The sequence below is a fragment of the Clinocottus analis genome, unplaced genomic scaffold, assembly GCF_023055335.1.
Source record: "Clinocottus analis isolate CAN_PGR_092001 unplaced genomic scaffold, fCliAna1.0.p SCAF_16, whole genome shotgun sequence".
Lineage (NCBI taxonomy): Eukaryota > Metazoa > Chordata > Actinopteri > Perciformes > Cottidae > Clinocottus > Clinocottus analis.
This window is the reverse complement of record NW_027175887.1, coordinates 7,114,008-7,126,585: the sequence shown is the minus strand read 5'-3', so window position 1 is coordinate 7,126,585 and position 12,578 is coordinate 7,114,008. Positions and strand designations below refer to the sequence as shown.

The 12,578-nt window shown below is 43.4% G+C and overlaps 2 protein-coding genes across 2 annotated transcripts; one reads left to right on the top strand and one right to left on the bottom strand.

Moving 5' to 3' along the window:
• Positions 1 to 410: 410 nt before the first annotated feature.
• On the bottom strand, positions 411 to 5,409 carry si:ch211-214j24.15 (uncharacterized). Its single transcript, XM_068578344.1, has 5 exons — positions 5,385 to 5,409; positions 4,406 to 5,095; positions 3,367 to 4,083; positions 2,552 to 3,199; positions 411 to 1,150 (listed from the first exon to the last, which is right to left on the bottom strand). The coding sequence occupies exons 1-5, from the start codon at positions 5,407 to 5,409 to the stop codon at positions 411 to 413; spliced, it is 2,820 nt and encodes a 939-aa protein (XP_068434445.1).
• Positions 5,410 to 6,738: 1,329 nt separating this feature from the next.
• LOC137786824 (migration and invasion enhancer 1-like) lies at positions 6,739 to 8,722 on the top strand. The gene is made up of 4 exons (XM_068578933.1): positions 6,739 to 6,866; positions 7,041 to 7,138; positions 7,312 to 7,391; positions 8,195 to 8,722. Exons 1-4 carry the CDS (start codon positions 6,838 to 6,840, stop codon positions 8,276 to 8,278), a joined length of 291 nt encoding a protein of 96 aa, XP_068435034.1. The 5' UTR covers positions 6,739 to 6,837; the 3' UTR covers positions 8,279 to 8,722.
• The last annotated feature ends 3,856 nt before the right edge of the window (positions 8,723 to 12,578 follow it).

Below are 12,578 nucleotides of genomic sequence, written 5' to 3'. Positions count from 1 at the left end.
TTTTAATAGGGATATTTCTGCCCCAAAGGGTCTGAGTGTTTGTTTTTTGGCCACACTGTTTATTACAGACCTAATAAAGGAGCTGAGACTAATCTTCCAAAATAAACAAAACAACTTACACACAGCACACAACACAGCCACAATGGTGAAATAAGTAAAAAGCAAAAAAGGCCCCATGTGAGGCTGAGTACTTAAAGATTTCAGTACTTCTTCCATCACTGCAGAATATTGGATGCTCCAGCAGCCACATAACCGCCTCCTCTTGTGCAACAGCGCCCCACTGTGGAGAAACATAACACTTCATACAAACGCATCGAAACAAAACTGTAGTTCCTTCAAAGTCCAAATTTATTGTTTACATCATAGTCAAAAAAAATCTCATATCAATTTTGACTATATGTGATAACAATTTACTCCATCTTTGTATCAACATGCTCATCATCCTGTTTACTCTGTCTGAGTTCCTGCATGGCCCTCCAGCTGGTCTCCAGACTCGTCCTCAGCTCGGCCAGATCCGTCCTGATCTCCTCAAGGAGCTTGAGCTTTGATAGTTTCCTGTCGATGGATGACAGAACCTCCCGCTGTCCCTCCTCCTCCTCCTCCTCCTCTTCCTCCTGACCGACAGCCTCCTGCTCTGCCGCGGGACCGAGCGGTTCCTGGAATGAACCCATAGTCTGCTCCCAGATCATCTCAAAGTACGAGTCAATGAAGGCCTCCAGCTCCTCCAGGCTGCTGTCGCCCCACTGGTCGATCAGCGCCTGCAGGCCTCCGGCCTCGCTGAGCCTCCTGAGAGTCCGCTCCCTCAGCGCAGGATGGCGGAGCGAATGCACGCTGATGCCATTATCCACCGCAAGCGTCCCGTGTCGCGCTTGAGGTACAACCAGAAGCATGGTTGGATGTGTGGCGAACAGACGGCGTGCACCGTTCAGTCTCAGGGGAAGATCATCAGCTGGGAGCCAGACGGGCAGATTCCCGGGCCACCTCGGTGCTGCTTCCCCAGAGAGCACGGGGACTAAGCAGGACAGGAAGCTGTCTCTCTCCAGGACATTGAGTCCCGTCCGGCCTGGGAGTACCGCTATCTGACCACCGCCATCGGGGCCTCCTGAGCAGTTTAGAGGTGGTGGCGTGGTGGGATTGGCTGATTCAGCCTCTATAAAGGAGATAATAAAGAGATGATTTCATGCCATAAAAATTGTGACAAATGCTGTAATGTGTTGCTGAAATGTGCTCTACAAATAAAGTGCCCTGCCTTGCCTAATAACCGTCTCCACCCATCTTAAGATATACATCTGCTTATCTCCCTGTTACAAATACTGCAACCTCACTGTTAACACCACGAACCAGTTTAGATGTGATCCCTTCCGCGTTACACCCGATGTGACTTTTCTTAAAATAGTTTTGTGTATGCATTTCCTCTGTTTTGTGGACACGTCTCTGTTTAGTGTACTCTCAAATTTTATATTTTTTTGTGATTTTGCTTTACTGTAAAATGTTATCCTGCCACAATACACATTTGAACTTGTCACTCCTAATCGAAATGTATGGCATAAAAATGTAACACACATTTAAGTGTGTGCTTGAATACTTGAAACGGGCTGAAAGAGACAGGTTAGAGCGCTGCGAGTGGGAATGCAGATAAATTCATGAAGACAGTGGGGTGTCCCTCAGTTCATGGCCTCAGACTTCACCACCAGTCACCTGTTCAGGCCCACAGTTAATTGTCGGTGGCGTTCATGTCTTTGTGTTCCAGCTATGTGAACCTGTTGCACCGGATTCTGTTCAAGTTTCCTGTGTGAGCGGTTAGATTGCTCACCTGTGAGCCTGAACATGAACTTTGCCTCAAGGCAATTTCTCTCATCCTCTTGGAGTCCACTGTCTGTTTCCAGAATTCACCACAAAACTGGTGAAATCTACAACTTATCATGTTTTCATTTCTGTCCTGTTAATTGTCTCAAGCCCTCACCAACTTGTCCCCCGTCTCCAGGGTGGCAACCACGTCTCTCGAGGAACCATACCTGTGGGAGCTATTTATTGGATATGAAGTTATTTTACTCGCAAGTAGTATTGTTTTGATGTATCGGAATAGTTTTTTTCTTTTGATCGTTTAGTTTAATTATTTGTAGTTGTCTAGGTTTACTGGTCTTTAGATGTTTGTTGGTTTATTAATTGGTTAATGCTCTGGGCACCTGGGGTTTAGGGGGGTACAGGACCAGCATGCACCTGGGTAAGCCTTTTTTTCTTCACCAGCACAGGAGAGGCAGCATGGGTCAGTTCCTTTGTTCTTTTTTTAATTTGCTTGTTTTGTTTAGTTCCGATACATTATCACAAAAACGGAATCCTGCTTTGGGACAATTCATTATTTTGGCTGCGTAATCCACATGCACGGTCAGTGGCCCTTTGATTCATGTTCATTTTCTATGATTTATGTTTATTTTCTTTGATTTATTGGACAAATAGCCTCCACAAAACCTTTACAAACATGAATCCAGATGAAACAGTCTCAATCTGTCGCAGGCCGGGCAAAACGCATCAGTGCGTGAGATTTACTTACGCTCACAGGACAGCTGATGTCTGCAGCTCGTGATCATCTTTTGATCTTTTTCACACGGCGTCACATCTCTGAAAGAATCCCCTTTCCACATGTGATCCCCTCTGTGAAGAATAGCCAGCCTGTCTTCCGCCAGCGTCTCTTCTAGCAGGTCGATGAGCTTGTTAACCTGAATGCCATCGCCCCGGTGTTTATTATCCAGGACGTGGTATCTGTTGCCACACCTCTCCACCAGCCTCCGCAGCGGCTCCGCTTCACTTTCGATGCGCCGCTCGATGCTCGTGTCGCCCAGCCAATCGCCGTGGCTAAACAGGACTGCAGCTCTGCTCCACATCTGGCCTCCTCCTGCCTCCAGCTGTTTCTCCATGTCCTCCACGTGGCCGGCGTTAAAGGAAGAGCTCACGTTGACGACCAGGAGGATAGCGCAGGATGCCATGTGGAGGAGGTCAGAGGTCACGGAGAAGCAGCCCGGTGTGTCCAGCACTGCCACCGTCTTGCCTCTGATGGTGGCTCGTCTTTCAGAGCAGGAGGTGGTTTGGGTTTCCGCGTGGAAGCTCTCTCTGCTCAGGATGGTGTTCCCACACGAGCTCTTACCTGTTTTCCTGCCGCCAACCAGCACAATTCTCAGTTCAGTCATAGGGTGGAGCTTCTCTGTCGGAGAGGAGTTTTACATGTCAATCAAAGTCTTTCTGCTTGAATTGTGTCCAAAAATATAAGCAGAAAAAAACATATAAACAGTTAAATGCAATGTTCATTCGATAAGCAAAACACGATTATGCTGATACGTCTGTTCATCACTTTAAATGTCTCTAACTCACCCAGCTGAGACCTCACCATCTGCCTTTGTTTCTCCTTCCTCATCAGTCTCTCCTTGGCTCTCTCCTCCTCTCTTCTCATCTCCATCTCCAACTGTTCCACCACGTCCCTCTCTATTTCATAATGTTGGCAGCCATTGCGGCCGGCCAACATTTCCTCGATTTTCCCAATCAGCTGTCTGACTTGAAACCCATCCCCTTTGGTTTTGTTGTTCAGGACGTGATACCTGTTGCCGCATCTCTCGACGAGTCGCCGCAGAGGCTCTCCCTCGCTCTCGATGCACTGCTCCGTGGTCGCGCCCCCCAGCCAGTCCCCGAAACTAAACAGCAGGATGACGCGACTCCAGATGTGTTGCCCCATCAGCTGGAGGTGCTCCACCGCCGCCCTCCTGTAGGTTTCGGTGAAGGCTCTGTCCACACGAATCACCAGCAGGAAGGCGTGAGGCCCCGGAGGGCAGAGAGACACACTGAGCACCAGCTCCCTCCGGTCAAAGACGGGACTCTCGTCACAGAAGTAGTTCATCCACCAGCCCGGCGTGTCCACCACGGTCACCTGTCTCCCGAACACCACTCCTCTTCCGACCTGACACCGGGCCGTCCTTCTCACTCGCTGGGGACGGCCGCTCTCTCTGCTCAGGATTGTGTTCAGAGTGGCACTTTTCCCAGAACCCTTTGCGCCCACCAACACAATCCGGATATCAGTTACAGGCCGCAACCACTCTGAAGGAACAAAGCGTTTTATTTGTCGACTTCTATGTTAAATCTATTTCTAAGCAGCACTGATTTGATGATTTGCAAGGAAGGAAACAGCTCGGTGACAGAAATAATTCAACATTTAGGGAAATTAATGTAGTCTCTTTCTTGTAGAGAGTTAGATGATCAGTACTGCTCTCATATGAGCCAGCAGCAAGTTAGTTAATCTCAGCATAAAGTGTGTAGACATGCCAGTTTTCCAAAATGTCTATTCCTCAAAACCCGGCTATTTGCTTAAAAACTTTTTGAGACTTAAACATTTAATGGAACATTACAAAGATGAACTCGCCTCTCATGAGAGATCTGTGTGTCTTCATCCTCACAAACCTCCGCCGGGCCCTCTCCTCCACTCGCCTCTTCTCCTCTGCCGTCGCCCGGGAAATGCTTTCCTGCATCTCAAACACTGCGTTTTCATTTCCTGTGACAAGTTTCCTTATCTTCTCCAGCAGCTCGGTGACTTCAGTACCATCTCCCGAGAAGATAACACTGTGACACCTCCGACTGCACTTGCCGCTGAGCCAGCGGAGGGCCCGGCCCCCACGCTGCACTAGCTCCTCGGCTCCTGCGTGCCTGGACCTGTCGGCAGAGACGAGGACCACCATGCAGTGGCTCCACGCCTCCTCGCCCAGCAGGCCCACGTGCTCCTCCACGGCCCTCCGACGCTTCTCTGAGAAGTCAGAGCTCGCCTTGATGGTGATCAGAAAGGCATGCGGGCCCGGTGCGCACAGAGAGACGCTGCTGACGATCTCCCGCTTCACCAGCTCAGACGTGTCCTGGGAGCTGAAGTCGCACCACCAGCCGGGAGTGTCCACCACCGTGAGCCGCCGTCCGGCCACCACTCCCAGTCTCCTGGAGCACGAGGTCCTCTCTTGGGTGACAAACTCCTCTTTGCCCAGGATTAAGTTCCCCACAGAGCTCTTCCCACAGTTTCTGCCACCAAGGAGGATAATCTTTAAGTGTGATGTGCACCGGTCGTCCCCTGACAAGGAAAGGGACAGGGAGTTGTTCTTTTTTCTTTATATTAATTCATTGTAATTTCATTGTGATGAAATTACAATGTAGAAAAAAAATAACAGACTCAGAGTATAAGATTTTAAAAAAGTAAATATTTGGCTATAAAAAGTAAAATAGATCAATAGATTATAAATTAGATATTAAGAAGACTTTTAAAACATGTGTAAAGACTACATAACTATTACAACGAAGGATTTGTCAAGACATTGTGCATATAATATGATTATTATGCCACATCAACAATTCAAACTTACATGCTGTCAGCCTGCTGGTTGCCATGTCTCATTCTGTAACATCTAAAAGCAGCAAGACTTTAAAACAAAAATGAATTATTCGTATTTCACGTCCGCGTTTCTGTGTTCTTCATGAAAAATTTGGACAAAGCTTTCTGTAGAAGGAGCAATAAAAAGTTTGTGTTTTATGAGTCTGAAGGTCGTCTGTAATAAATAACCAGTCACACATGCAGTGAACCACACCTCTCAGGAGCACGTCCACAGTCCAGGAGAGAAACATAAGAGTGTGTGCAGCAATGTGTTGTGTTATCAATGAAATTTACAATCAATACTTCTGATATGCTTCCTGGCATTTTGTAACAATGAAATATTTAGATCCTCTACTTAAGTAAAACAAATACTAGTACAACAATAAAAACCTGTATACTTCCAAAAGTAAAAACACATTGAATATCCTACATAAGTAATAGTAGATATATACCAGCCAAAATGTACCATAAGTATCAAAAATATAAGTATCTGTTCTGGAAATAAATGTTCCCTGTGACACATAATGTGATATCTGACATTGTATTTGGGGTTTTTCACAGTTTTTCTGTTGTTGTGTTTTTGGAGCCTTTTTGCAAAACAATTATGTTTTAAGATTGAGACTGATGGCAGCTGCACAGTCATCTGTCGCTAACAATAGTTTGCAAAACATCTCCTATCAGCCGATTAATCAGCCAAACTGATTACAAACGCTGATGCATAAACATATGGGCAGCTTGTATCTACTGGAGGAACTGTTTTACTTGTACTTTTTATAGAAAGCTAGTTTAGTCGAGTTGTTGCCAATTTAGGAGTAGGGCCACTTGTATGGAGGCAGTAGTTTAGATCATTTGAAAAAAGAAAAAAATATTTGAACCTGAAAATTGAAGTCGTGGTCTTGAACATTAAAAAAATAATACACTTTCAAAAAACTCTCAAAAAATTCAATAATGTATTCGAAATTAAAATCAGTGTATGAACAGTTTTGGGGGGTTAAATATAATTTTGATTCAGTTTTCCAGTAGCACATTTTATATATTTTTTTATATTTCAACTTTCAATCTTCTTTTTTTTACAGCTTCAAATCTTTCTTTCAAATGATCAAAACGTGTGTCCTGTATACACAACTTGAACAAAATGTTCCATTCACAGCTTATCACGTGTTGTTTTCCCTTGTCAGAAACGTCACAAGCAAATGGAGTGGAGTAACAAGTACATTATGCCTGAAATGTGGTGCTGCATTATCTTCAGCTGAGTGGTACGTCTTAAACCCAGCATGCATTCCTTCACGCAGTGATTGTATTTTTCCGATTTATTTCCGGTTTATCTCCCGGTTTAAGCCCCGCCCCGCTGCCCGACTCCGTGTTACAAAAGCAGCGATCACACCGGTTGACACAAACACAGTTTCGCTCTGCTGAGACAGCCAGCCCGGGAACAAACAGCAACAATGGGGGTGACAATTAAAGTCGAATACTGGTAATTATCACATCCCTTTCTCGTGCACATGTTAGAGCTGTCTCCGTGCCGTAAATCCTATGAACAGAAGACCGCTATTGCTACACATGAGCTATCGGTACCATTGGCTCTCAGCTAGCCGGGAGCCATGTTTCTGCTGTTTAATATAACGATGCACACGTTTCCTCCCCGCAGCGGCAGATGAGGGTACGAACCCCGCTACCGGGAACTCTATGACGCCGTCAAGCGCGAGTTCCCCAAAGCGGAGGTTACGGGCTTCGTGGGAAGACAAGGCGAGTACTGCTAATGACGTCATTTCAGCTGAGAGAGAGAGCGAGATGATTAAGCTGTCCAGAGAGTATCGTGTGTGTCTGATTCGTGTCTTTTTTTGTTGTTGATGTGAAGGCAAAGATGAGTGTAAAGGGCGTGGAAGGTGACGTCGTCTTTTTTTGTTGTTGTTTTGCAGGCAGCTTTGAGATTGAAATTAACGGGCAGATGATCTTCTCCAAGCTTGAAACTTCAGGGTTTCCTGCAGATGAGAATGACGTGAGTGAACATACAGACAGGCCCATGACATGTACATCGCGGGTGAAATGTATGTAAACAACTGCACTCAAGTGCTGCACTTGGGTTCAGATGAGGGGTGATAGTACTTTACTTGAGTGTTTTGTTTTCATGCCACTTCCTACTTTTTTCTCCGCTACATCTTGGAAGGAAATATTGACCGCATGTCTTATCATTTTGTGAATTTTTCATGATTATTTCATAGTGAAAATTGTCAGCGGATGAATCCATATTTCAGCGATACAAAATGGTTCACAATGAGCTCCACCTCCATCCTAATGCAACAATACCATCCTGTTTTTACTTGGATAGATGAGTAAAAGTAATCAGTCAGTCATAGAAACAACTTTTCTTCTTCAAGTGCTTTTAAACTTAATGTCGGATTTCCTGATTATACTGCATACTTTTACTTATGGGGTAACATGTTCAATCAAAGGTCGGCCAATAAACGGTGGTAATTATTTATTACATTTAAAAGTGCTAATTTGGCACGTGGTGATAGCATATCGAGAGCTGATCGTGTTGCATAATATGTGGGGCGAATAAACTGATAACAGGTCGGACATGACATGAAAATATGCTGTTCACAAGACAGCAAAGTAACCCCATCACCTGTACTTTCTTGACAATAGATGCATCCCAAATAATGTAAATAATGTATCTATAATGTAATTTAAAGTCACGGTGTGGTGTTAGTACGTTATGGAAAGGCGCTGGGTACTTTTTCAACGCTGGTAGATTACAATAATAACGCTCTGATTTCATGTTTTTCTTTCCTGCCACAGATCTTGCAGGAAATTCAGAACGCCTACGATGGCAAATCTATGAAGAAAGTCACCAAAAGCCGTCCACAATGCATCATTATGTAAAGCTCCCACAGTCCTGCAGCATCAAGACAGGCCAGTGCAACTGTAAACTGCCACCTCTGGTCTGCCCCCCACCCTGCTGAACCCAGGCTGGGGCAAAACCTCGCTTTACACAAAGCCAACAGAGATGCACTACGACCAGCAGCGCCTGTCATCTAACGTCTGGCTCCCCCTCTCCGTTCTCATTGTGGTAATCCAGGATGTTAATGATTACTGTGGCCTAAAAGGTTAAAGGTTACAGTATGATGAATCCATTCCTGGAAGTCCTGTATTATAGGAGCTGAGATGGGGAGAAGGTGTCACAGAAGGATTGAAGTTTACTTAACTTTTCCTACTGCCTCTTTGCCTGCTATTCTCCAACTGCCTAATTCTTTTGTTTTTCCAAGTCTTCGGTTACTGCTCTCACATGCAAATACCAGTTTTTACATAATGCAAAGCTGATATGACAATATTATTTTTTGTAAAGGGTGACTTCCTCTTGGTTTCTGCCTCCCAGGTGACTAATCTGTTCTAGGATATGATCAATGTGTGAACCGTTACTGTAAGGGTTGTGGATAATAACGCCATTTGATATAATTTGTGTTTGGCTCGCAATAGTGTCTTTCTTTCTCCATATCGAATTGGGATACTTTTAAACTTTTGTCAGTTTTTTTTTTTTCTTAATGAAAAGCTTCTCTGTATTTATTAACTGTCGGCTACAAGAGTAATGATCACAAGTGCTTCTGAAGACCACTACCCACTGGTCTGTCAGCTCACACTGCATGAGACGTCAGCTCATTCGCCACAAACCATCTCAACGTTCACTGCGATATCAGGAATCTTTCGACTTTAAATAAACATACTGTAATAGTTCTTTGTGTGCTGCTTTGTCAGAAGCGTCTTCATTACTTTGAACACACTGTACCATGATGCCATACAGACACAAGTTATTATTCAAGAAACTTTCGTTAAGGGCTCTATAATCATCCTCCACCCTGTACAGCTTTTAAAAGGACACACGAGGCAGGGTGACGCCACGCGGCCTTCACATTGAGCTTCACCTTTGGGAGCCTTTGTTAACAGGAAGAGTCTCTTGATGAATGTTGGCCAGCAACTGGCAATTATTTTTAATCCACCAGTTGAACATGTTTTCTCTCTGTTGTGTTTGCAGCCCGCATGGCAACAGTTGCTCCAGTCGAGAAACACTGAACATGAATATTGTTATGTATAAGTTCATGTTCCTCTCTCTAGGGATTCTTTAACCAAAAATACTGCGTGACCGGTTCAGTGAGAATCATTTATTGTGCTTTCCTACCCAGATTGTCATGTTTGTTACACTAAGTGGCGCCAATGTCAACAGAGACTGACACGCTGTGTCTCGCCTCTGGCATCCCAAGAGCTCAAAGTACAGAAACACTGGACATGAATACATTGAACACATTGCACTGTAGATTCAAATAAAGACACGTATGCAGCATTCTGAAGAAACACAACAACCCTGGAGGGTGTTCTCAAAATCCCTACAAGTTTTTTCATTCATTAAAGGTTTAACAAAATTGAATTCCAGTCTGGTGAAACTCCGAGCTTAAATGTCTTTTTTTGCGCAACAAATATGATGAACCACTAAAGTTGTTGCAATTGTACGTATTTAGCCAACAAAGTGCGAATGTAATTAAAACTTAGAAAATTCGTAGTGACCACAGAGTATTAAAATGCTATTTAAGGATACAGAAAATGAGAAGCACTGTTCAATAACAGTATCTAAACACAGTACGAGTCTAGACAAAGTTTGAATAATAATATTGCCGGCTTAGTCGAAGTAAAGCCACATTGACCCACGCCGCATGTTCTTCTCGTTAAAAGAACATGACGAGGTGGGTCACTGCTGCTGGCTCTGGCTTTCAGTGATAACTCCTGCAGCCGGCTGGTTCTCGCGCTGATAGAGCGGCTCTCTGCTGCCTCACTCAGTCCGCCAATTAGAGCTTTGAAAATGTATGCTGTTGCTAAAAGTTATCCAGTTGGAACTGCAGTATAGTTATGTGACTTTTAAATCTTTTTACTAGAGGGTAATGCAGAATTTGTGTTAATCGGTGCGAGAAACGCCACAATAAATATACTTTTATTCAATGTTGTGTAACAATGAAACTTGCAGTAAATGAGAAAATGCCTTTTATATGCGATAAAGCTTTATGAACATGGTGTTTTGACATTGTGTAACAATGGCATTTTAAATCTGACTCCTTAGTATCACCATAATCAGCTACATGATTTCAGTCACTTCCTCACAACTCTTTTTCATAAAAAGTATAGCTTAATAGTCCAAATCCCATTTTACCCACTTGCTTTGCTTTTATGTTATAGATGCTTTATGTTATTCCCTTTTTATTAGATTGTCATAAAGAACATGACACATTATATTGTCTGTTCAAATCTGCTTTACGTTCCACAATTAATGCCTTTGGACAACTTGATTTTGAACATGTTTGTCAGGAAGAAAATGTCTGTATGAGGACTGGGAGTGTCTGTGTGCTGTATGTTGAGACACATGGATGCTGCAGATAGCCTCTACACGCTGGTGATAACAGGCCCTTCAGCTGGGGGCCCCATTGTCGTGTGTCCGTATGTTTTTCAGTGTGTGGTAATCACTTGAATTTTGTATTAATCCTTGGGAAACAATGCCGCTTTCTTTTAATGGACAGTGCATCTTTACTGTGAAGACGGCAAGGACACATCCCTGACAAACAAGATTATCAATTCCTTCCTGCATTCCTTATTAGTTTCAGGACTGGTGAAGTTAGGCGTTGCCTTTTCTTCTCTCGGCATGTGACTCCGACTCATCCTCAGGCCTTGAGGACTAAAATTACATTCACCGAGGAGTGGTAGGTTAAGAGAAAATTCAGACCCACACTAAAATCCCCGCAGTACACCGAAAGTAGCCTCTGCCAGAAAGGAAGCTGACAAAACAATGTCCCCGTTGTGACAATGAACCGCTTTATATAGTAGACGTCATGGCTGGAATGACATTTCCACGTGATTTAACATGAACAACGGACTTGTTCATGTTAAATCATCTACATGCATTTTATAAACAGGCACATGGCCTTTGTCGAGATCGGAGGTTGAAATCAGTTATCATGTCACAAACAGAAGGCTTTTGTCTAGAAGACCATGAGAGATAACTTTATACATATATATATATATATATATATATATATATATATATATATATATATATATATATATATATATATATATATATATATCAGTTTTATAATTGCCTCTTTAAACCCTCATCCTACCAACATTTAACATACAAGGACCACCGAAAAACGACTGTCAGAGACATCACAGCAAAAATTTGAACTTTTTTCTTCCATGACAAAATCAGTTATGCAATTAATTTGTGAAGCTGCACGGTGGTGTAGGGGCTAGCACCGATGCCTCACAGCAAGAGGGTTTGGTGTTGGGATACTGGTCTGGCAAGTCCTTCTGTGTGGAGTTTGCATGTTCTCCCCGTGTCAGCATGGGTTTTCTCCAGCTTCCTTTCAAAGCCATGCAGGTTAGGTAAATTGGACTCTAAATTGCCCGTAAGCATGAATGGTTGTCTGTCTCTATGTCTGCCCCGCGATGAGCTGGTAACTTGTCCAGGGTGTACACTGCCCTCGCCCATTGACACCTGAGATCGGCTCTAGCGCCCCGCGACCATAAACAGGATTAAGCGGTTCGGATAATAGATGGATAACAGAGTTCCCTAACCCCTTTGATAGTATGTGATACTTTTAATTTCTTTCCTTCATTAATGCAATGTTAACAGAGATTAAAACACCATAATTCAGACAACAAATGCATAATTTACATTTTAAATAGTTTTGGACCCAAAAAAAGAAAATTGAAACTATCAAAGCTTCCATGTATTTGACGCACCCACAGTGTTGCATGGCAGAAGTGAATAATGTTGTAACTTTGATTGTGTTTTCCGGTCCAGAAAAGAGACCTTTGATCATTATTTAACTGTGGGCTCCAAATATTCATACGCTTGAAATAAAATAAAATAAATAAAAAAATCGCAGCAAATATTTTGAGGTACACCACACAACAAACAACGTTCTATTTTATTTGTTCCAGTATAATTGTGAAGTGGAAGGATCCATTAGAAGTGAGCCATGAGTAACACAATGAGTACTGTGGATTATAATAGATGGCATCACGTTCACAGTCAAACTCCGCCATTGACACTGACCTACTGCTGTCAAAAGACTACTTTTGTTTGATCTACATACTAATGTGATGCAAAGATTTGCCTTCATGTTATAAAGTAGATCAA

Bases quoted from the DNA above. Each gene is read 5' to 3' on its own strand.
- si:ch211-214j24.15 (XM_068578344.1), bottom strand. From the start codon at position 5,409: ATGGCAACCAGCAGGCTGACAGCAT. The intron at 5,096-5,384 runs GTAAGTTTGAAT...TTTCCTTGTCAG, and splicing joins AACCAGCAGGCTGACAGCAT to GGGACGACCGGTGCACATCA. The intron at 4,084-4,405 runs GCGAGTTCATCT...TTGTTCCTTCAG, and splicing joins ACACAGATCTCTCATGAGAG to AGTGGTTGCGGCCTGTAACT.